The following is a 25,599-nucleotide window of genomic DNA, read 5'->3' on the forward strand; positions in this document are numbered from 1 at the left end:
TGTATTGATACTGAAAGCCTGATCGAGCCAAATGCATTATGGGTGTTGAAGTTTTCCTTTCTTACATTTTCTTGGTCGTGACCCGTGTAGCATCTATCTATCTATCTATCTATCTATCTATCTATATATATATATACATATAAAGGGGAAAAAGACATTTGGTTTCTACTTTGTTTTGATTGCTTCTCTTGTCTTCATTTGTAAGTGGCTTTGGATAAAAGTGTCTGCTAAATGACTTAATGTAAATGTAAATGTCAGAGAGTCAACTTTCAGTAAGACACAATCTTGCCAGCGGTGATGAACTATATAGACCAACTAATGACGACCAACGAGAAACTGAAAACCTCGGCTGCAATCAAAAACTGGAATTAGCAGGGAAAATAAAAATCCAAACTACCTCCAAATACTTTCAAAAACATTTTATTTGAAACATTTCAATACACAAAGTATTGTTCACATGCGTAATAAAATAATTTATGCTTAATATTTATGTCTCTCTGGCTATGACAGTCACCCAATGACTAAAATGTGACTGAAAATGATCAGAATCAACAAGTGACATTCCTTTACCGAGCTGTCTGACCATCCAAACATAAACAAGTGTTGAATAATGGAAGTCTATAGTGAACAGCATGTGTACAAATCACACCACAAAAACAAAAAAAAAAACCAACAAAAAACAATTCCTATTTCATTTTGTTGTTTTGGTATCTATTTTGCACGTGAATCTCACAGAAAGGTTCATAAGATTCTCCTATTATATTTTCTAGTTCCTTTTGCCGAGCAAACAAAGGAAAAAAGTTCGAAAAAAAAAAAAAAAAACAGAATAAAAGATAGCAGTGTGTTGCTGTGAAAGTTAGGTGTTGAATTATTGCACAAATTCATCAAATCAGATCATCTGATACACCTGTTATCAATGCATGAAATGACCTATCAATCTATAATACACTTATTGTGTAATTCATCCCTGCTGAATGTTTTCAAAGTCTGAAATGAATGTTTAATCAAAACAAACGCAGACTCTAAACTACTTTAAACTATATTCAAATGTATGTCCTATAAACAGCATCAGTGGCTGTCCTGCTTATTAGAACTTTCAACAGCAAAATAAAAATAATAATAGTAATATATGATTTTATTACAAAAACGTTTCATTAAAATCTCTGAATACGCACCTAAAACTGGAAAAAATTTTCAGAGGAGATACCCATCATCACCAACCAAGATTAGATGTTATATGATGAGTAACAGCTATGGCTTTGAAGACAGCTAGTGGGAAGCTGGACAATTTTACGCAACATTAGCATTTTGATGCTTGTTTCATGTTAGTCGAAATTAAACGGACTGCATATTCTGGCTATAAAAGGTGTTATGTTGTTTTAGCTTTAACCAGCATTTTAATATATACTAAGATAAATACTTTGCCTACTTATGAGACCTAGGTGTCCAGTATAATAATCTGGGGGTTCATCGCATCATAATTAGATCAAATAATAACAACCATAATAGCAGAAAAATGCATGTACAACAAGCCAAACTTGAAGTTTTTTAAATTCTGAAGTGGTGACATACTGCAAGAGAATTGCTTAACATAGATGCAAACCCAATCCAAATAAATAAAAGGTAAGCACACAAAGCATGGGCGATAAATTTAGATTTACATCTGCAGCGCTACACATTTAGTCTGAGGTTTTCTCACTGCCGGAAACAACCGAACCAACAAATAAAAGCTAACTTTGATGTCTCAACTCCATGACGGAGGGTTTTCAAGAATTACTGAATTCTCTCTACTGTTTTTTTTAGCGATTTTTCCCCAGACTAAATGTGAAGAGAAATACCAGAGTAACAATCTAATGGCTAGCCCTTACATGTTAAATGACCAAAAAATAAAAACAAATGCAGAGAATACATCTTTAAAAAACCCACACGGACATAAATCCCTTTTATAAAAGCTGCTCTCTCTATGATAGTTTGGGGTCCTCAGGAACAGGGGACTGGAAGTTAAGAAGAGAGATGGTGGGGTCTTCAGCTGGTTCTGACCCGAAATACGAGTCACCCTCCAGCTCCAGGAGGATGGGCAGGTCGGAGCCAGTGCTTTCAGTGCTGACAGGGTCAGGAAGAATCACGGGCTGAGACGTGTACTGGACCAGCTGCTTGCCTGAAAAAAACCATTAGTGCAAAGTCCAGTTGCTTACATTAGTGGCATTAAACCGACACACCATTTACACTACAAAATAATCAAAAGACTTCTATACTGTAAAAAACATGCTTGCAATTTTAATGATAAAAGATTGTAAAAACCTGACAGGAAAAACCTGTTAGTTGGCTAACAGCAAGTTCTATAGATGTGTGGTGAAAACCTGTAACAGGTATTGTTACAATAAAATAATACTACAGACTTTGAAAATTTTTACAGTGAATAACCATAACCTGCCATTTTGTTAAAAAATGGTTGTTACTAATTTTTGTACGAATTATGTACATATGGGTTTGATGCTACATCTTATGCTGTTTGTGATGAACTCCTTTACCACCTTTATTGTTATGGTGGTAAAATGTTAAAATATATTACTTTAGAATAGATGGAATATGAACACTATATTAGTTAATGAAATACACAGTTTTTCACCATCAAATTTATTTTAGTGCATAAAACCAAAAATACTGCTACCACTTTTTTTTTTACGGTTAAGTGGTGGCAAACATAACTGTCATTTCTTACTTAATTTTTCGTCTTTATTTTTGCATTTTAAAACAAAATGTTAATTTTCAAGCATTCAAAATACCTGAATCTCTGCTGTTCACACCAGATTCAGTTTCTTTCACAGGTTCAGGTGACAGAAGGTCCTGGATCTATAAAGAGACAGCAGATATGTGATTAACTAAAACAAGCTATATTCACATTTCTGCAGATGAAAAAAAAAGAAAAAAGATGATGTTAAATTACTTCACACACACACACACACACACACACACACGATGCTTTTATGCAAAAAGTAAGTAAATTGTTCAGCAATCTACAGTTTAACATCTTTACTACTAGCTATGTAACATACATCTATCAACTGAAACAGTGTCAAATATTTTCCGTTAAACAGATCAGACGAGTTTGTTTGCATTCTGTTCATTCTGTGAGCTGTGCTTCTTCTGGAGCTGATAGACACTGAACTTTCACAGTCACACCAGAAGTCTACAAAAAATAATCCATTAGTAAATATAAAACTTACAATAGCCAGGCTGTCCAGATCCACATCACCTGAAGATGATGTGAAAATCTGTGAAACACAACAAACTGTTTCAGACCAACATCAAGAATATATTGCTGACAAACAGTAATACATAAGATAATAAACTAATTTGCTGTTGTAATATATATATATATATAACAAATAATTCAACATTTCATTATGTACGTTTTAACTACAGTGATTTTTACAGGCATACATACATAAATATTTATATGTTAAGTCAATGAAATGTTTAAAAATGCAATTATTAACAATGATGAGAACAACAACAATAATAATAGATCTATGATATATTTTTCTTCTTTGTAAAAGTATCAATTTGAAAAGTATTTGGTTCCTAAAATTGGTGCTAGAGACTGAAAAAATATTTACATCAAAGAAAGGCGAGGTGTCGAAGTTAATGGACTGAGCATTGATGATCTGCTGAAGGTTTTCTAATCCAGAGTCAATGGTCTCTAGATGATCACACAGTTCTGTCCTGTGGTAGAAAAGAGAAAACTAAGAAAATCCTCTCTCAAACACCACACACAAACCAGCCATCCACTCTCCAAAGACCAAACACTCAATTAAATGTTTACTTTTACAAAAGCAGCCGATAAAATTCAGCAGTTTTGCTTCAGCAATAACAGGAAGCATTTAAACACACGGTAGAGAGGCCGGTCCCCAGAAAGATCACAACTGTGATGATAATGATGTCATTGAGGGAGGCGGGGCTGCTAATCTCATCACATTAGCATCCACTCAGAGGTAGGAGGGGAACAGGGATCAAAGGGTGATTGGGTAATTGGAGGATTCGAAACATGCATCTTGCATCAAATGCCATGCCATACTCCGTACTTCCTTCCCACTAGACTGTGTGATCATGCCACTGCACTTCTCAAATTAAGCTCAGGACACCCTGAACACCCTATTCACACTCTCTACCACCTCCAGGACACCTGAGCACAGCAACAACCAATCAGCATTCAGCGTTTCTCTAGTATACTGGGTACATAAATGAATGAATGAGTCTGAGGCCCCGTCCACATGGAGACGCATTCAGCTGTATACGCATTAATTTTGTATCGTATCGATGTTTCATCCACACGGATCTGGCGTTTTGGGAGAGTGAAACCGATATTTTTTTTTAAACCGGGTCCCAGAGTGGATAAATATGAAAATGACAACCTTGCGTTTTTGCGTGGACAGCGAATCCGTACATTTTCTGAAACGAAGACGTCATCAGCCCACGTCTCGCCCCTAGTCGGACACCACTATGTCACGTAACAGCTACAAAACATGCACAAACACTGAACGATTGTCTTTTTATTAGCTAACTTTAACACAGATTAATAAATGTATTGTTCCATGTTCGTTTGAATACCACGTGCAATGTTTATGCGCATAGTCCAAGTCTCCTTCTCGGTTTTTAACTACATCATTTTATGTCGTTTCGTGGTTTCGTGTGGACGCATACATTTCTTGAGATGAGGTAAAAAAAAAATTGGATAGGGAAAGTTCTGGCTTCGTGTGGACGTAGCCTGAGAAGACAAGCTAAACGCAGTTAGTGCTATGCGTTCTGGGGACAGATCGGCCAACTGAAATGCTGACCCGTTATGAGGCCTGAGGTGTAGAGACGAGGTGGAGAAGCCGGAGAAAAGGCGAGAGATCTCGGACATCTGAGGATAACTGAAAAGACAGAAGCACAACATGGGAGCGAAGACAGCAGGGGGCGCTACACACACCAACGGGCCTCTGCCACAGTCAGAAACAGGGCTGTTTCAGAGGGAATGGGAACTACAGCCAATGTAGGCAGGGGTGAAGTACAGATCGTTCTGGGTTTTTATTGAGGTCCAGGTGTTTCGAAGCCACCAGATATTACTGAATTGTTATAGAGTGTTGTAAAAGTGCACTATTAAAACTATTTCCTCAATGAAAATCAATTATGTCCTTGGACAAACCTTAAATTCCTTTGAAAAAAATATCTATCTATCCATTTATCTATCCCCTAGTTTTAGGTCTGTAAATCTGTTAAGGTGGACCAAATATCCAGTTAAGAGATTTGCACAGTAACTTGAAGCGAATCCAACTCAATTCCTGTGCAGCCGTATGAATTTTGATTTTATGTTTAGCTATTTATTAACATATCAAGCTAAAATTAGCTTGCATTTTAATTACTTGTCAAATAAAAGGCCCTCAAATTAAGTGCCATAGGGCCATGAGATGAATTGACACATGAAATAATGCACTGGCTCACAAGAATATCTGGAACAGTATTAGTCACTTTTGCAGTCTGCCAGGCTAAATCGAGCGGCCAAAGTCTACAAATATGTCCAGCTGAACAGTTAGTTACGAGCAATGTTTCTGCAGGACATTTGTTTTTAAAAAAAGATCTGCTCATTAGTTTTTTAAGCTTTTTTGATTGGTGTGGAAATGGATGGTTTACCCAAAAGTGAAAGTTCTGTCAATAAATACTCACATTTATTTTTTATACAAAATTGAAAAGGAACAATCTACAAGACATTGCTCTTTTACATACAATGAAAGTGGATGGTGAACATAGTCTTATTTATTAAAATTGTTATTTTAGTATTACTGATATACTATTACAGTTTTTGTATAGTTTAAGTTTGCTGGAATAAAATAAGTAGTTGCAATAAGTAAATGGCTTTAGTTTTAGTTAGCAATAACAACTCCTGGACAAAAAAATAAAAAAATAAAGCAACAAAGTGTCAAAGTAGTCCATTCAATTCATTCAAGTTTTTTGAAGTCATATGATCATGATCATCAATGCTGTTTGTGATCTCGAGAATGTTTCATTTGCATAATACAGAAAAAGTGCTCACCATCCACTTTCATTGTATTGAAAAGAGCATCATATTTTTTGTAATACAAAGAAAACAAAACTTTAATTTTTGGATAAACAATCCCTGCTGAAGCCATTAGGAGCACACCAAGAAAGGGCGCTCTGGGAATGAAGCGTTATTTGGTAAGGTAAGGGAAGACTGTGAAGAGAAGCAGTAGCTTTGATGTGCATTTGTTGGTAAAACTCACTTGTCGAAGCAGGCCACACTCAGACACTTCTGGTCGTTGGGAGGCAGGGTCGGGGCAGTGACGGGCTCACTCTCCTGGAGGATGGAATTGATGAAGGTTGTGGGGGAAAGTGGCGTGTCCACAGGAACACCGGATACCGCCTCCACTTCCACTTCAACAGGACACACCTCCTCCACCTCAGGACTGTGGGCGGGGCTAGATGGTTCTTCCTTAATGTGGACCAATGGGCTTGTTCTGTGACAAAATTTTTTTTAGTTTTCATAACAGGTTCAAGACTTTCGAAAACCATTGTCCATTTTTTAAAAGCATTCTTTTAACTCTTGCAGGTGATCCATGCAAACAGCTAAATTGTCATTAGAAATGATAGTCTTAAATATTATAGTAAAGAAAAGGTTTATTTTAGGGCTATTGAGATGCATTGTAGGGTTGTGACGTTGAGGAAATTTTCCCACCGGTTAATCAATTAAATAGCTTGTAAAAGTGGTGTGCACATTTTACTTTCACTTTCAAATGGCGGCAATTCGGCGTAAAGTAATTGTTTTTAGTTCATTTGAATTTTCCCTCTTTTTCTTGCTTTCCTTATCTTTTAAATAGCTTAAAAGCGCCGTGCGAATTAGTGGCAGTTCAGCGTCAATTGCTTGAATGCAACAACAAAATACAACGTCAAACTCACTTTAGCCTATATAAAAAACATTGAACTTTTATTAACAAAACAAATAAAAATACACCATGCTAAAGGGCAGGCTATGCCTGATATAAAACAACAATTAACTTACATAAAGTTTAAATAGGTATACAAAACTGGAAATAGGCTAAGTATACATGTATAATATATGACTAAATAAATAAGAAATGTAGCAGGTTTATTAGCAAACAGTAATAAAGCTTGGAGGCACGGCATAAACCTTGATGTCAATTAAAATAAATAAATGACAAAGTTTATATAAAATAAAAATCTGCAAACAATGTGGAACCAATTAAATAAAGGAATCTTTAAAAAAAAAAAAAAAACTTCCAAAATAACCTTAGATAAACAGCAGAAGTCAACTGGCTTTTCAAAATCCCAAATATTGCCAAACAGGCGCTTTTGCATTTCGTTTCGAAACTAAATCATCCACCATCATCTTGACTCGACTCACTCTCCTTACTGGAAAAATGAAATCTGATCTGTGATGTGACTCGTTCGGCTCACTGCATTGAGCAGCCGCATTCAGTTTTTATTATATGGTTTCTGTTCTTTTACTGAATTAAATGATGACGTAATATAGCTCAACACCGGTATCACCATCAACACAGTATATCGCGGCAAGCCTAATGCATTGTGCCATTATTTTTCTTTTTTTGACCACATTTCTCTCAACAGTGATTTGTTTTATACCAACAAATACTGTGACAATGCTTTAAAAAAATATATATAATTTTATATATATATATATATATATAATATGATAAAATATTCAATTACAAGAAATTGTTTTACACATAATTCTGATAATTAAGCACATTTTTCCAATCCTTTCTTTGGTTTTGAAGGGAAATGTGACTTATTTTCTTAATTTTTTTTTGAGATTCACCCTTTGCAGCTATAACAGAAGTTGAAACTTGCCTGTCTTCGACCCACTCCTCTGTGGCCACAGGGTCGGACTGCGCCAGTTCAGTGATGTCAGAGATGATCGGCCCCGTCTTGACAGGTGATTCTGAGGTGAAGACACCCGTTCCTGTGAAAGCTGTAGAGGAGGGCTGCACACAAGAAAACATACATTACGCTTAACAAACCTAGCAATCATTGGTAAATCCAGCTCATGGTTTGAGATACAAGCATACGGTACTCACAGAGAGAGCGGGAGACGACTCGAGCGAGTACTGCCGAGAGTATTTGGGCATGGAGTGTGTGGAGCTGCCATCATTCAACATCAGGGGCCTGTGCACAAACAAAACGAATGGGAGAGAGAGAGAGGAACATTGCCACATAAGTTAAAGGGTCAATAAAAGGAGTAAAAAGTTAGAACAGATGACAATCACACTTTTTAATATTTAAGTAGCACAATATCAATGTGGATGTGTGTGTTAATGTTAATCTGTGGTTGACTTGCATCTTTCGTTTCACTCCCAGGACTCTGTTGGACCGCGCCAGTGTGATCAAGAACTGAATGAGCTGTGGAAACAAAAAATAATCAATTACTACTATGTACTCGTGTACATATAACTTCTAAAATCCATTCAAAAGATACTGGTTTAAATACATCAGTTAAATGTATGAATTAAACATTGTCTATGCATATTAAAATATGGATTTGGAGAATTTTATTATTATATCACTTTCTCAGAAATGGATCCTCTGCAGTGAATGGGTGCCGTCAGAATAGGAGTTCAAACAGCTGATAAAAACGTCACAATAATCCACAAGTAATTCACACAACTCCAGTCCATCAATTAACATCCTGTGAAGTGAAAACCTGTTTGTTTGTAAGGAACAAATCCATGTTTAAGAAGTATTTAACTTCAAACCATTGCTTCTGGACAAAATACAAGACCATAATCCATTATAACAGTGCCTCCAGTGAAAAAGTCTCTTCTATTTCCTTGTCACATCAAAATACACAACATATTTATTTAAAACAGTTTTTCCTTGTAAACAGTGAATATTTCTCTCCTGATTCAGACAATTCAGACAATTGTGCTCCTAATTCACTGGATAAAGTAATAATATGGATGGAGGGCTAGTATTTTAGCTGGATTTGTTTATTACAAACATGCTTCAAAAAAAATTTAATGATAGACCGGAGTCTTGTGGATCATTATGATTTTTTTATCAGCTATTTGGACTCTGATGGCACCCATTCACTGCAGAGGATCCACTGGTGAATCTAAATTAACTGTTTCACACCATCATTTGTCATGTTATGCAAGTAAAATGTGATGCTTAAACTTCATTTTTACTCTAAACTGTAAAGGCTGCCTGCATGAAAAAAGTTTGCTTATTTTACCTTATTGACTACTTTCTGCTGTTGAACATGTTTCTGTCTCAAAGTGGCAACTTCTCTCCAGAGTGCCTCATTCTCACTGCGTGAGAGAGACAGAAAGTTTAGGGCACGTTTTGTTCACAATGAACATAAATATGACAATAAACTCTGTAAACGGTCACTAAAAGATCTCCGGGGTGGTTGTTTTTTTAAGGGTGATTATATAAGGACTGCTTCTCTTAAACTCCCTTGACACTGATAAAATGGCATTTTAAGTGTGTCATGAGTCCAATATGGCCACAGACACATGGCCTGAACACAGTCCAGCACTCAAGAACAAAACCACAGGCCAATACTGAACATCACTGTGGTGGAAATGGAAAATTCTAACAAAACAATGACAAAGAAATCCTACAAGTTAAAGGACATATGAAATCATGAACAAAAAAAGTTTGAAAGACACAAAAATGAAATAAAAAATCTACTACACAAACAACTGTGTGGTCCTTCCATAAGCACAGATGCATTGCATATATATTTTTCATATCACAGTTATTGTGGCCATAAGAATTCACGATATCGATATATCGTGATATCTTAAGAAACCTTAGGGGGGGGGGGGGGAGAGATATCAGTCAAATTATTTTGTTTTTACTTTGTTTATTGAGTTTTTCTTTTTCACCCAACGAACATAAGGTTACTGATAAACGAAGGTTTATCACAAGACTCAGGTTTTCTCCATCTTCTTTGAAGCTCCTATGAAATAACAAGAGAGAAAATACTGTCAAGTTCAACAAGGTGATGAAAAAATATTAATTGTAACACTTTACAATAAGAGGTCATTTGTTAACATTAATGTATTAACTAACATGAACGAACAATACATTTATTACACAATTTATTAATCTTTGTTAATGTTAATAAAAATAGAGTCATTCATTGTAAATGTTAGTTCATAGTGCATTAATGTTTACGAACACAACTTGTGATTTTAATAATGCATAAGTAAATGCTGAAATTAACATGAACTAAGATTAGTAAATGCTGTGGAAATATTGTTAATTATTGTTTAGGTTATTTATATATGTTAACTAATGTAATTAACTGATGTTGACTAATGAAACTTATTGGCACTGCGACCAACTTAACATTTTACAGAGTTGAATGTAGAAATGTGGTCGCTCAGTTTTTCAAGATCAGTTTTATTCGTGTAAATCTTAATAGATTTGAACAAAGAAATAAAGCGTTACTACGCACAGGCCGTATTGATTGCAAATATAAAAATAAGACAAGTAAAGAAAACGCGGTACTTATTAAAATAATCACCCTGAACAGAACAGAAAACAACTGTTAACGGGTTAATATAAAGTTTCCCATTCTTTGACTAGTAAAATAATGGCAACTTACTCTGACAAACACAGCTCTTCTCGGAGTAGCTGCGAGCACTGCGTCATCTTCTTGTGTGACAGGTGTCAGCATTAAAACACAATACTGCCACCTGGGAGCTCAACCAGGTACTGGCGCTGGAGTATTTACACGTGGTGTCATCTTAAGAGAACTGGTCATTTAAAATATTGCGGTTATCACTTATAACGGTATATCATCACACACCCACTAAATCAGTGGTTCTCAAACTTTTCCATTCTACGACCCACCTAGACAAGTGTAATCTATTTCACGACCCACCAAAATATATATATATAAAAAAAAATAAGAAAACGATTGACATTACTTTAAGCCTAATCTTAAAAGTTTGATGACAGAAATTAAGTATTTAATAAAAATAAAAAATTTTCACTACTAATATTTCAGTTTTAATTTTTGTTTACAGACGTTAAAATATGTAGTGTCCATAAAAACGTGAAGCAGGCTCACTCTAGTGAACTGTAATCTGCGCTGCTGTGTTTTGTTGCAGAAAATACATTCATGATCTTCCGTTTGTGTCGGCGAGAACGGAGCACAATCCAACACTTATTTAGAAAAGCATGAGAAGCAAAGCAGAGCTATCTAACACAGTTTTGAGATTAAAATAATTGTGAAATTGGTAAAAAATTATAATAAACAGATGTGTCTCATTTTAAATAATAATAAAAAAAATATATTTATTTTTGTGATGGTTAAATAAATGTTCAGCAATATCTTCAAAAGACTTCTGAACTTTGGCAAATTTTTTTCTAAACAGAGATGATACATCAAGGAAATATTGCAAACTTTTGTACATTTTGTTACGTGGAAATGTTTAAATCTTGTAGTGTTACAATTAATCCTGCATTTGTGCCCTGCTTATGGAATTACATTTGTTTCAATAATAATGAACGAAACTTTATAAAACTGAACGTAACTTTTTCAGAAACTATCAAAAATATGCCATTACAAAAGAAGAAAAACACTATGAAAATGAAAAAAAATTAACTCAGTCGCACAAATTTAACAGGCTCTTCAAATATGCTTCATTCTTTGTTAATGTTTTTCAAAGATTCGTTTTCGCTAATCGTGGATTCTGAATTCATTGCTACAGATTTCGCTTACGTTTCGCAGTTTTTCGTTTGGTGTTTTGACACAAACATCTCATGGGGGTGGTGTTAACAGTGATCTACTCTGATTGGATAGTGAGCTTTTGATGGACAGGTGCTCTCTGACCGGGAAGTACAGACGCCACCCAGTGGCCTCTCTCGTCCTTCACTGTCGTCGCTCCTCTTTTGTATACTTCCTATCTCCTCCGGGGTTCTCGAGACCGGTGAGTGTTGCAGGTGTCGCTCATTTCCCAATCACTCCACGGCTCTCGGCCCCGCCCCACTCGTCACATTCGTGCAGCCCTAGACTGAACTGTGTGAGTGTGTGTGTGTGTTTTTATTGAAACGCAAATTTAGCTGCAGCCAAGTGACTTTGTGTGACCCACCTTGTTCCATTCTGTGACCCACAAGTGGGTCGCGACCCACAGTTTGAAAACCCCTGCACTAAATTACCAGGATATCGAGAACCGTTGCTATGAATATCACTGTTAACATCGGAGTGAAAAAGATTTCCAGGTAAATCCCATTTTATATATATATATAAAGTTTGGACACACCTTCTCATTCAAAGAGTTTTCTTTATTTTCATGACTATGAAAATTGTAGAGTCACACTGAAGGCATCAAGGGCTATTTGACCAAGAAGGAGAGTGATGGGGTGCTGCGCCAGATGACCTGGCCTCCACAGTCACCGGACCTGAACCCAATCGAGATGGTTTAGGGGTGAGCTGGACCGCAGACAGAAGGCAAAAGGGCCAACAAGTGCTAAGTATCTCTCGGGGGAACTCCTTCAAGACTGTTGGAAGACCATTTCAGGTGACTACCTCTTGAAGCTCATCAAGAGAATGCCAAGAGTGTGCAAAGCAGTAATCAAAGCAAAAGGTGGCTACTTTGAAGAACCTAGAATATTACATATTTTCAGCTGTTTCACACTTTTTTGTTATGTATATAATTCCATATAAAATTCCACATGTGTTAATTCATAGTTTTGATGCCTTCAGTGTGAATCTACAATTTTCATAGTCATGAAAATAAAGAAAACTCTTTAAATGAAAAGTTGTCCAAACTTTTGGTCTGTACTGTATATATATATATATATATATATATATATGTGTGTGTGTGTGTGTGCTGGTCATATAATTAGAATATAATCAAAAAGTAGATTTCACTAACTCCATTCAAAAAGTGAAACTTGTATATTATATTCATTCATTACACACAGACTGATATATTTCAAATGTTTATTTCTTTTAATTTTGATGATTATAACTGACAACTAAGGAAAATTCCAAATTCAGTATCTCAGAAAATTAGATTATTACTTAAAACCAATACAAAGAAAGGATTTTTAGAAATCTTGGCCAACTGAAAAGTATGAACATGAAACGTATGAGCATGTACAGCACTCAATACTGAGTTGGGTCTCCTTTTGCCTGAATTACTGCAGCAATGCGGCGTGGCATGGAGTCGATCAGTCTGTGGCACTGCTCAGGTGTTATGAGAGCCCAGGTTGCTCTGATAGTGGTCTTCTATCATATCGCATCTGCCTCTTCACAATACCCCATTAGATTTTCTATGTGGTTAAAGTCAGGCGAATTTGCTGGCCAATTAAAAACCGGGATACCATGATCCTTAAACCAGGTACTGGTAGCTTTGGCACTGTGTGCAGGTGCCAAGTCCTGTTGGAAAATGAAATCTGCATCTCCATAAAGGTGGTCAGCTGCAGGAAGCATGAAGTGCTCTAAAACTTCCTGGTATATGGCTGCGTTGACCTCGGACCTCAGAAAACACAGTGGACCAACACCAGCAGATGACATGGCACCCCAAACCATCACTGACTGTGGAAACTTTACAATTTTACAACTTTACTTTTGCAACAGCTGAAACCCATGTCTTGCATACGTCTGTACAAAGTGATTCTTGAAGCATTGACTCCAGCTACAGTCCACTATTTGTGAATCTCCGCCACATTTTTGAATGGGTTTTGTTTCACAATCCTCTCCAGGGTGCAGTTATCCCAGTTGATTGTACACTATTTTCTACCACATCTTTTCCTTCCCTTCACCTCTCTATTAATGTGCTTGGACACAGAGCTCTATGAACAGCCAGCCTCTTTTGCAATGACCTTTTGTGTTTTGCCCTCCTTGTGCAAGGTGTCAATAGTCATCTTTTGGACAACTGTCAAGTCAGCAGTCTTCCCCATGATTGTGTAGCCTACAGAACTAGACTGAGAGACCATTTAAAGGCCTTTGCAGGTGTTTTGAGTTAATAAGCTGATTAGTGTGTGGCACCAGGTGTCTTCAATATTAAACCTTTTCACAATATTCTAATTTTCTGAGATCCTGGATTTGGGATTTTCCTTAGTTGTCAGTTATATTTCTTTTATTTTTCTTTTGATGATTAAACATTTGAAATATATCAGTCTGTGCGTAATGAATTAATATAATATACAACTTTCACTATATATATATATTTTTTTTTTTTTTTCCTTCCCCAGAGTAAATTTGAGTGACATCATCTGTGTCTGACATTCATCTCATGGACTCCCTGCGGACTGGTCTCTAGATCGAGCAAGAGACCAAGATTATGAGAGGACTCAGCTGCATTATAATCCAGCGTCGCTCGTCTGTAAAACAGCAGAGTGCAGGAAGAAGCTCTTTAAGAGCCCCCTCCTCCAGTCATGTGACCCTCCCCCGCTTACCCCTCAGCAGATGGGACGGGGGTTTATAGAGGCAGGTGTGGATTCCAGTAAGCAGTGTGATCAGACCTTTCCCAAATCTCCATTCAGACTCAGAATGACAAATTCCTTTCAAATCTTATTCAAAATCTCCTTCACGCTAAAACACTTTCAAAAACCTAACAGTAATCTAAATAAAAATACGATGGTTACCATAATCATTTAAAATAAATCACAATTTGACTCAACTGTTTGAAGGCACTGCAAATAATTGTCTATTTTTACACTCCAAAGTAGTTTTATAGATTATTGAATTAAATACTATTGAATAAACATTTAATATAAATCAATTTCCATATATTTGGATTATTTAAATATAATTTTAATGCAGAAGTTTTTCTTAATTTTAGGACATTAGCTACAGCAGCCATTCTGAAAACATATTCGTTGACTTGATTTTAAAATGTATAATTAAATTAACTTAAAACATACCTTAGGTGTCAAAACATTAGATAGACTGGTGTAAAAAAAAAAAAAAAAAAAATGAACTCAAAAAAACATTTAAGATGACTTGTTGGATTTTAGAAATCTGTAACATATTCAAAGGACTAAAACTCCAAAATCGAACACTCCTGTGTGTGCGTGTGTTTGTGTGTGACAAACACGCGAAAAACCCTAGAGACGCGTCAGAAGCTGTGAGAGAAGAAAATTACAAAATGCCTTCGGACAAGCTGAGAGCAGCTGCCGACATATGTCACACTGGCGTGAGGATGGCCATCCGTTTTAGAGCCATGACTAACAGGGTGAAGCATTAATAAGTGGTCACAAACCCAGCAGAGATTAACCCACGTTCACGTCTCAACCGTTACACTTTGAGCTGCTATTGAAATCAACACTGGATAAAGCCAACTGTTACAATCATTCAAACTTTCCCCAGTAGGTTTAGGAACTACATGAATGCCATTTTAAGTTCAATTAACCCAGAACCAGAAGAGGAAATGGAGAAAGAGTCAAATGTTTTGGCCAAACGTAAATGCAATGCGACTTACTGTTTGAGGGTGCTGATTTTGGAGTCAATTGACTCCTGCTTGCCCTTCATGAGCTGGACATCTGTGATCATTTTAGACATTTCCTCAGTGCTCAACTTGAAGTCCTCTTGTTTAATATTTGACACCTGCAGATGGACACAATAAAACCGTCAAAGATACGGACTGAGGAGTGTGCACGTGTGTCAGTGGTTCCCAACCTTTTTCAACTCACGGCCCACACAACCAAACACAAATGTTTGCGCGGCCCACTGCAAAAGAATTAACTGACCCCGCTATTGTTGGGTTAATAACTTAGAACTCAGAAGCTAGATTGTTAACTGTCTTGATTGAATGAACAGAAAAGAACTCGGGCTGGTACCGCTTGGCACAACTGCTTTTGTTCTGGAGCATATGCAGCAATGCTCTTGCATACGCTGCGGCCCACAGGTTGAAAACCACTGATGTGTGTGATTGGAGGGCTGAGTAGAGTCTGTCGTGACCGGTTTCTGAACCCTCGCATAGGGGAAAGCATGTGTTAACTGTTTGATTTCCATCCTAAGCTGGACATTTGGACAGAACGGGAGAGGAGACACTATAAATCTGAGGGCTGGAAAATGGCGTCAATGGAGCATCTGAGTGACGCCAGATGAAGTGCCCCAGAACCTCGGCCTCTAATCCACACGTCTCCAGCTGGCTTCCTCTCAGACCTGCTGATTATCGCAATCTGTCACTGAGCCAACGTGAAAAAGAGGGACAACGGGATTTAAAGTGGCCCGAGGAAACCCAGCAGTGCACATGGAAACCATCACACACCAAAAACTTCTTATCTGTGCACTTCTCTGGAAACTGAATGAAAATTTACAAACCACAAATATCCGAACAGAAGTGGAGTGTTTCTTAAATGGTCTGTTCAATTCCAGCTTTCCATTTACTCCATTATACTAAATATATTTAGAAAATGAATTTATGTTTACACCCCCCTCCCAATTTATTTAAATATATAGAATATCCCCCTTAAACTTTTTCATTTCAAAGCCTTCCAAAAACAACGATCCCCTTCCAAGAGCAGCTACACAGTTTCATGTACAAAAACATTTATACTGTATGAAACCTGTGATGATACAAAGACATGTTAGATTGTTTTTAAATATTATATTATCATGATGCAGATTTGCACTTCATTTCATTACAATAGGGCTGTCAGTAGAATAAAATAAACTGATTTATAATTAATCCAATGATTTCTGACCATTATTTAGAGTTATGTCAAATTTAGTAAATGTGAAAAAACGATATATAGGTTAAATAGGTTGAAAGATGATTAAAATAAAATGTTAATATTTCTGTACCCTATTTTGAAAGAACATTTATTAAAGTCAGAAAATAGCAAATATATCACTCAAATTGATACAGCGTACAATAAAAAACCTTCACAGCTATATTACAAACTACATGTAATGTTGGAAAGCCTCTGCTAGAGACTTTTTGAACAAAAGTTCATTTATAATCCCACTTTATTATGTTTTCCCTGTGGGAGATCATAATTCTGGCAAATTTTTATTCAGAAGTGAAATCCTGCAGGTTTCAAAACCAAACATGAGCAGCAGGGAATCCCCAAAACCCAGATCAATTCAGACCGCATTAGTGGTCTGACATCATGACCGTGTCCTAAATGAACTTCAGCCTGACTGGAAAGCTGCTTTGGATCAAAAATGCCCCTCTGAAATACCAACTAATTATAAAAACCTGGAGATTATTTAAAACTCAAGGTCACTTCGGCTCCTATCTCATATATTCTCAGATGTTTCAGGGCTCAAGAAGGCCATCAGGAAGAGGAGTTTCTACCTACCGTTGTGACTTTCCTCTTGATGTTCTCCAGCAAATGCTCCTGTCCGCGGATGAAATATGGATGCTGGAACTCGGTGTCATCTTTCTCTGGTTTTACCAGCCCTCCCTGCTCGATGTGGACAACTTTCCGAAAACCATCTATTAAGGAATATATTAACATGTTATAAGCACAGATATCATATATTAACTGCTTTTGGCTTTAAACTCAATGAGTTTTTAAGCACATAAAGAATACAGCACCCTAAACGTATTATTGTTATCAAATACATCTAAACTGTTAAATGTGGACAATCAGGGATTGACATAATGAAACATTGAGACAATGTGTTTTGTGAAAAAAAGCTATAGAAATAAACCGACTTAACTTAAAATATTGATATTCATCCACATTTTTGTTTTTTTTCCAACAAAAATCTTAAATTTTGACTGCACACAAAGTCAAGGTAAATATTTATTCTAAACATTCATGAAAAAAAATCATAAGGCATAAAACTTCATACATATTGTGCATAATCAAATCAAAATCTCAGTGTACCAAAGTGCTGTACAATAAAAAAAAATATACAATACATAAACTAGAGAGAAATAAAGTATCAAATTAAAAGATAGAGATACAAAAAAAACAAATACTGATTCTCAAGCTTAATGGTCTTTAAAAAAAAAAAAAAAAAGAGTTGGTCAATTAGACACAGAATTATCTTATACTTACACATATTGAGCTGGCGAACAAAACTGGCCATGTTATTGTGCTTAAAATATTTTGGCAGAACATCTTTGGAAAACCTGCCCTGGTCGAACACATGAAAGCTGTTGCCGCTCTGAAAACACACCAGAAATGAATAAAACATCAACAACAAATCAACAAGAACAGCTTCAGTTCATATTGAAACTGAAACACAAGCATTAGGTAAATCCACTTATAATACTCCATACAGATTTAAAGACATGTGGCAAATACTATTCATTCAATACTTTTAACACGTTCTTAGCAGAGTTTCTTTTGTGTCTCTGGCTTAAACCTAAACTGGTTCATGAGGAGTGAATCTAAACCAAAAAGCAAAACTATTTCAGGCCCTTTAGTATCAACAGGGCTACTTATGACACAAGGTAAACACTACAGTAAACACTGGTCCCTGTGCCTCCATGTTAGAGGTTATTTCAGGCCTACACTAGCTCATAACAGATGAATCTAACTGCAATCCCGATCTGTGAACCTTCCTCAGACAACGTGAAAGCCGCGATGAGCCTCGTTACTTACGGGACTCCAGCAGATCAGCGGGTCTGTGTCCGGATCCTCTACCAGCGTCCAGAGCTTGGTCAGAAACGCAGGAACATTACTCCCCGAGACCATCACTCCTCCGGGCCCCACACTGTGATACTCCATCACAGATAGTTCAGTGATTGTTTCTGACGACAGTTACACTGATTGTTATTAGTCACTGATGAAGAGCAGAGTTACGCACTCGAACGCAGATTACACCAATCCGATTCTATTTCCACCTCGAAGTATCCGGATCTCGTTTAGAGAGCAATATATAGGCTTAAATTAATTTAGATACGTGTTTTTGATCGTTCAAGAGTAGTGGAAATTTCCATTAAATCCCTACAGCGTACAAACTGCGTAGACACAAACAGCACTGAGAAGAGTCGCGCGCTTGATGACGCCACCGCGACGCGTCTTCAAAAATATCATACAATTTTCTTTTAACGAGTTTAGACACAAAACAATATACGCAAAAGCACATAAATGTTAAATTTGGTTGTTTAAATGTGTTTAAAATTATTAATTTGTAGAAATAAAATTTTAAATATGCACACGTTCACCGTTGAACTTTAACCTTTGGCTTAAGACGCAGTTTTAATAAAACTAACTCAAATCGAAAGCATAATTTTTTTAGAAACCCGACAGATTGTTATTAAATGCAGATTAATGATATATGAAATTAAATTGTTTAAAAAATAAGTAAAAGAAACCGACCGCGTCGCCCTTTGACGTCATAGATTCAAACCCACATGGTCGCATTTTCAGCATGCGTCCAACGCACAGCGGCACCATGAGTACATTAAAACATAAGAAACGAAATTTAGAAGAGAATGAAGACGAACAGGTATGATTTGATTTTATACTGATAACGCGTTGTTTTGAAGCAGTAAGAGTACATTATAACACGTGTGTTTATATAGCGTGAGATTGACTTGATGTGTTTGAGAGCAATAGTACAGACTGATGTATTTACGTTTGTATTACTTATTTTATGAATGTTAATAGATTGTCAATAGACACTTCTGTTCACAAAGTACGCGCCCCGCGTTTCCTAACCTCTGTTATTTGTATATTGTATTTTTATATTAGTTATTATCTTATTATGTACTTTGCAGTCAAAAGTTTGGAAACACATGGCTAGGTATACATTTTTAATGTCATTAAAAACCTTATCATTAAATGAATGCTTAAAATGAGGTTGCAGACTAATACTAATTGTGCTTTTGTAGGAAATTCATCATCAAAAAGCAAGATTTGGTTTAAATGTGTGTTTATTATTATGCAGTAATGAGTTGGATGCATTTGTGATGGTCTTTCTTTCTCAGCTGCCCATCTTTGATAAGGACGGCAGTGAAGATATTCATCATCTTACGTTAGATGATGGTGATGAAGATCAGGGTGATCTGTCGGACAGTGAAGAAAGCGTCTTCTCTGGGCTTGAAGAATCAGGAAGTGATATTGATGATGAGGAGGAGGAAGAAGATGAAGAAGGTGGTTCTGAAGAAAAGAGCTCTGATGTAGAGGAAGATGAAACAGCTGACGGTGATGGAGACGATCAGCTGTCTGCCAAAGAAGTCATCAAACCTCAGGTACCGTGATCCAGCATGTTGGCACTTTTGGTGGAGATTTAAAGTTGCCTTTTAAGTGGTGAAATCCACTCTAAATGTGAATATTGATCAGGACTGATTGTGCAGAAGACTGATTAATGTCACACAATATGTACTCTAGGGATATGAAATTGTGTTATGAAGGATTCATTAAAAGACTTGGTCCATAAAGTTTTAGATACTCTGGTTCATAAATAATGTCAGTTTAAGATGGCTTATTTACTCTTTAGGCCATGGATGCACACTGGTGCCATCGATAAATGTATGCACAGAAAGTTTTAGTTGCAAAAAGGCGTGATTTTATGCCATATGCATCTTCAAAGTCTACGATCACCTACATGCAAAATTTCCTATTAGCAACTTGATGTTTGACCTGCAAAAGGCCAGTCAGCAGCATGAATAATCTTACTGACAGTTTATTTCAGTAGTGCAAAATAATAAATATGCATGAGTCATTTTCAAAAAGAAATTCACCGCAATTTTATTGTCTCACGTCTTTAGCGGTTTATTTGTGTTCACATAGATTCACTGAACAGCGTCAATAAGGGTTTATAGTCTGAAGATGCATATACATGGATATATATTTACTATGGTTGGGAATCGTTAGAAATTTTCTGGTTCTGCCTTATGGTTCCGGTTCCGATTCCATTAAAATCATTAAACAACTAATAAAAAATAGTGGTATGGAAAAATGCACAATACTCAACTATTCAATGCTCAATACTGTTTATTACTTACTGTAAACTTAATTTAAAGTTTGGCAATGTCAAAGTTCAACATATATTACAGTATTCACATTTTCAGCTTTTGATTCCAGTTCCATTTAAATGAACTAGTATTATGTTTTTTTTTTTTTGTTTTTTTTTACTGAATGTAGTGTTGCTGGAAGGTAGTAAGTAATGTTGAGTAATGCTAGTCCATCAATCAGCATATGCTTCAAAGTTGATGTTTTTTACACTATCAGTAACATTTTGCTTTTCAAGCAGGAATTAGCTGGTTGGCCAAATAGTCATTTGAGGTCTAAGACACTTGTTCATTTCCATAAATTAATGAAATATAAACTGTTATACTTCTAACCATGCTACACACACTACATAAAGCCCCTATTTTCAAAGTGAAAAAAAAGTTCATAATTTCTATTCATTTTCCACTGATTTACGGAATCTGATGATAATAACCTGCTCCCAGCGCTGTCTCTGTGTGTTTACTCTTCCGTGCTCGTGCTGTGACTCAGACAAACTGATTTCTCCTTTGCCTTGTCAATCATATTGTGTCTCATAACAAAAGGGAGGTTATTGCAAACACTCGATGGGGGTTTAAAGTGAGTTTTGAGTCTTATGCAGCTAGATGCTAACGTTAGCTCTGGTGCAGCGGCAGAACAGGTTCAGCTCTTCTTCATAATGCACTTCTTTATAATTTACGCAAGGTCATAAGAAAATGTTTTATTGTATTTTTATAGAAAGCTTTTTTGATAATAAGATGGTAAATGTATACTGGGATTAAAAGGATTGGTAAGCCTTGTAATGCCAGAATTAAGGCAAATAATGGCTGAATAAAACAAGAATAATGAGGATAATGTCTCATACCTGGTGGAGGTGTGGAAGGCTTATTGAGTGACAACAATAGAATCATGAATGGGGCAGTTTTCCGAGCCAGATTTGAGACAATAGCACACAGGAGAGCTTACAGCGCTCATAAATCAATTCTAATAGACTTCTCTAAAAACACACATGACATGGTTTTAGAAAAATTTTCATAAAATTCAGTTTTTGGGATTATGTTCTGAAATTTCAAATGAAGTATTAGTAGACGTGAGGCTTTAGATTCAGTGTGTTTCTAAAATCATATCTTAAAGGCCCGTTCACACCAAGAACGATAACTATAAAGATAACGATATTAGCGTCCACACCAGCGAACGATATTGTTTGTGTATTCTAAGCGGATGCGCGTCTGCTGCTTTAAATTCTCGAGCTCATTACAGCAGGATTGATTCTGATTGGCTGTCAATGTTTTTATCGTTCATCAGAAAAAAACAATCGTTCTGAAAGTGATTCTAACGATATCGTTACTCTGTGCCTTTATCGTTATAGTTGTGGTGTGGACTCCGCTATTCTTTAATATTGAGAACGGATTTTAGAACTATATCTTTATCGTTATCTTTATAGTTATCGTGCTTGGTGTGAACGGGCCTTAAAGCAACATTTAAAAAAAAGTTTACATTTTTTACAATTTGTTTAAGGTTATATATCTTTATTATCATAACAGTCTGAGTAAATCTGATTCCTGAACAGTAAACTTTGAAGTGCCAGCTTTAACATATGTTGATTATGTATGTAGTAAGAAAGACTCATGAGCAGCAACCTTTTTATTTTGGGTATGTCACTTGTGTCTCGATGCTGAAAATGGGGGGTGACCAGTAAGGGGTTACGACGTATAAAGACACGTCTGGAATGACATGAAGAAACAGAACAAACTGAGACCGACTAAATCCAGAAGAGAATCCTTGGAGACGAACTGTGGAACATCTCCAAGGTGCTTCAGAAACCTCACTGCAATCTCTGTGTGGAGCACTGGCTGTTAGAAAAAAAAAAAAAGTCAGCTTAGAGAAAAGATCCTGCTTCATTTGAGCAGAGATACTGACTTGATTTGATTTTTTTATTGTCTAATACAGTGACATTCAAATGACCTAATTGTCCAAATACTTTTTGGCTACTGTACATCATTTCCACTTCAGGCCCTGTCTCTGGATTCACTCTCTAACGCCATCTAACGGTCCATCACTGATAGTGTAAGAGCCACTGGCCACCTCACGTCGCCCGCTCTGTTTATCTGCTTCTGTATTAAACCAACACTATGTAACTTTTTCTGTGTTCGTCATACATTCACTCACAAAACCGCCTTTTTGTCTTATTCCAAATCACTACGGTACATTTATAATAAGTGATTATTTTTGGACTATTGTAGCCTGTTCGGGTCGTCACCGCTGCGTAGTTTCCTGTGCTGCAAAGCTGAATTTTCAGCATCATTACTCAGGTCTTCAAATATGCTGATTTACTGCTCAAGAAACATTTCTTATTATTATGATGGAAATCTTTGTGCTATCAGATGTGTTTGTGGAAACCGTGATACATTTTTTATGAATATACATTTTTTTTAATAAATTCATTTTTAATCGAGATCTTCTGTAACATTATAAATGCTTTTACTGTCACTTTAAATGAATTTGGATGTTTGCTGAATAAATGTGTATTGTTTATTTTGAATGTATTCATATCTTTAATGATTAATTATTTATAATTATTGGACTAATTATATGTAATGGATAATCAAGACAGGATAATGATGCTTAAACCATGAGCCAGCAGCTCTTGTATGTCTTCTGCCACTGCTAATTTTCCATGAATGATCCATTGCCAAGGCTGTTGGTAGACTTTATAACAGACCCAGCGATATATCTAAAGTGAAGGTTTCAAAATGGTCATAATTAGCAGCCACTGCTGATTAAAAACTGACCTGTTTTGATCTACCAGTAAAGTATTAGGCCCTTCACATGTGAGCAGAATTGTTTTTATGGAGTTCCTCCAGATCTTTCTGCTCTCGTTTGTCAGGATCAGCAGCTCCTACAGTGTGAAGTTCAGGGCCAAAGTGTTTGCGCTCCAGCGGATGTCTGACTTACCGGGGGACACTATCAAATTCACAGCTTTGAAATCTCTGTCTGGCGGTGCAGCAGAAACCGTGGGACATATTGTTCCTGTCTCGACCCTTTAATCCACCCCCCTGGCGTGTTTTTTTTCCTGTGCTCTTTTGTTGCTGGTCTTCTGAGAGACTGATCATGGCTCTGACTGATGCACACCAGGCAGAAGTTAATGCGGCTGCCGGAGACATTATGATTCCAGGGAGATTTCCAGCCGCCCCTGCAGCCGTGTGTCTGATCCAGCGGCGGCCGCGCTCTCGCCGCGTGAGGGGGTGGGAGATGACATCGGGACGGGGGCGGAAGAGACCGGAGAAACTTTCTCTCTCGCTTTAACGTACACCTTCACACAACGCACGCTGCAGACACTGCTGGTCCGCTTCCATCTCTTGACACACGTGACTTGCTCCTATGGGGTCTTGCGAGGGCCAGATGGGGTGATGCGGATCCTGAGGCGTTTAATTGAGGGGCCACAGTCTTAATTAAGTATCAGCGTGAATGTTGATGAGTGGCGTCGGATTGTTCCATCCGCAGCTCACTCAATAACTCAACCGCAGTTCAGAGGAAGCAAGCGGAATAATGAGCAACTTGAGGCTTTCGGAGCGGAACCCGGGACGGTCCGCCAAAAGACATTAAAATCACGTTATTGTGCAAACTTGCATTGAGTGTGTGTGTGATTTAAAGAGACGTGCTCCAAAAGCCTGTCAGTTCTGTCTGATTCATGCGTCGTATGTCATTCGCAACTTTTGAGACTCGAACGCTCGTCGTCGCACATTTGGTTTGCAACATCTGCAGCCCACGGTGGTTTTGCGGTCGACTGGCCAGATGTCCTGAAGAGCTTGTTTTTAATCCGAATCCACGCCGTGAGCTCCTCTGTTCTGTCCACTCACACATCATCTGGTCAAATCATCTGTCAAAAGCTGATTTCTCAGGCCCCCTCATCCTTCTCTTATTACCGGACTCTTGCAGCGGAAACGAGTGTGTTCAGATCCTTGACTGTCTGGTTAGCTGTGAAACTCTATCCCAGCGCATCACAAATTAGGCCGGGGTGATATTAAGTTAAATAATCTTCTAAATAGATTATTTCCAGCCTTTATTTCTTTCTGTAGCTGATGTAAAAAGCTATTATATTGTCAAATATTGTTAGCATTTGAAATATCTGTTTTCTTTTTTAATTTCTTTTCGCATGTAATTTTATTCCTGTGATGCAAAACTGAATTTCCAGTCTTCAGTGTCACATGATCCTTCAGAAATCAGTCTCATGTGCTGAAGAAGCATTTCTTATTAACAGTGTTGGAAAGATTTGTGCTCCTTATTGTTTGGGGAAACTGTCAGTTAATACAAAGTTGTAAAGAAACAGCATGTATTTATTTTAGAAATCCTTCGTAACATTATAAATGTCATTGATTTCACTTTCAACCAGTTAATGCATCACTGCTGAATAAAAGTATTAATTTATTTCAAAACAATTCTTACTGGCCCCAAACTTTCGAAACGGTAGTGCATTGTAATACACCATTGTCTGTTTTAATGTTTTTATACTCACAAATTGCAATGCAAGGGAGGAAATTAAGTTGTATGATGACAATGAAACGTGATGAAAGTCCACGTGATACTCACAATTTTGTAATGGCAGCAAATGCATTTTGAATACATTTGATATGGCTGCTGATCCTAACTTGACACATCCTGATTTGTCTGCGGTTTAATGACTCAGAACAACCGGTG

General features: G+C 36.9%; 2 protein-coding genes across 2 annotated transcripts in view; one reads left to right on the forward strand and one right to left on the reverse strand.

Moving 5' to 3' along the window:
• Window positions 1-1,415: 1,415 nt before the first annotated feature.
• On the reverse strand, window positions 1,416-18,973 carry LOC132145114 (heat shock factor protein 1-like). The gene is made up of 13 exons (XM_059555858.1): window positions 18,568-18,973; window positions 18,019-18,127; window positions 17,311-17,447; window positions 15,483-15,607; window positions 9,269-9,344; window positions 8,375-8,436; window positions 8,115-8,202; window positions 7,888-8,021; window positions 6,282-6,515; window positions 3,621-3,726; window positions 3,228-3,275; window positions 2,787-2,853; window positions 1,416-2,158 (listed from the first exon to the last, which is right to left on the reverse strand). Exons 1-13 carry the CDS (start codon window positions 18,691-18,693, stop codon window positions 1,962-1,964), a joined length of 1,509 nt encoding a protein of 502 aa, XP_059411841.1. The 5' UTR covers window positions 18,694-18,973; the 3' UTR covers window positions 1,416-1,961.
• A 288-nt stretch (window positions 18,974-19,261) lies between these two features.
• Window positions 19,262-25,599, forward strand: part of LOC132145113 (ribosome biogenesis protein bop1-like) — a 78,314-nt gene continuing 71,976 nt past the window's right edge. The window contains exons 1-2 of the mRNA XM_059555857.1: window positions 19,262-19,417; window positions 19,899-20,162. Of these exons, the coding sequence (XP_059411840.1) occupies window positions 19,340-19,417; window positions 19,899-20,162 (342 nt within the window). The 5' untranslated portion in view covers window positions 19,262-19,339. The remainder of the gene's footprint in view (window positions 19,418-19,898; window positions 20,163-25,599) is intronic.

This window comes from Carassius carassius, chromosome 8, assembly GCF_963082965.1.
Source record: "Carassius carassius chromosome 8, fCarCar2.1, whole genome shotgun sequence".
Classification (NCBI taxonomy): Eukaryota; Metazoa; Chordata; class Actinopteri; order Cypriniformes; family Cyprinidae; genus Carassius; species Carassius carassius.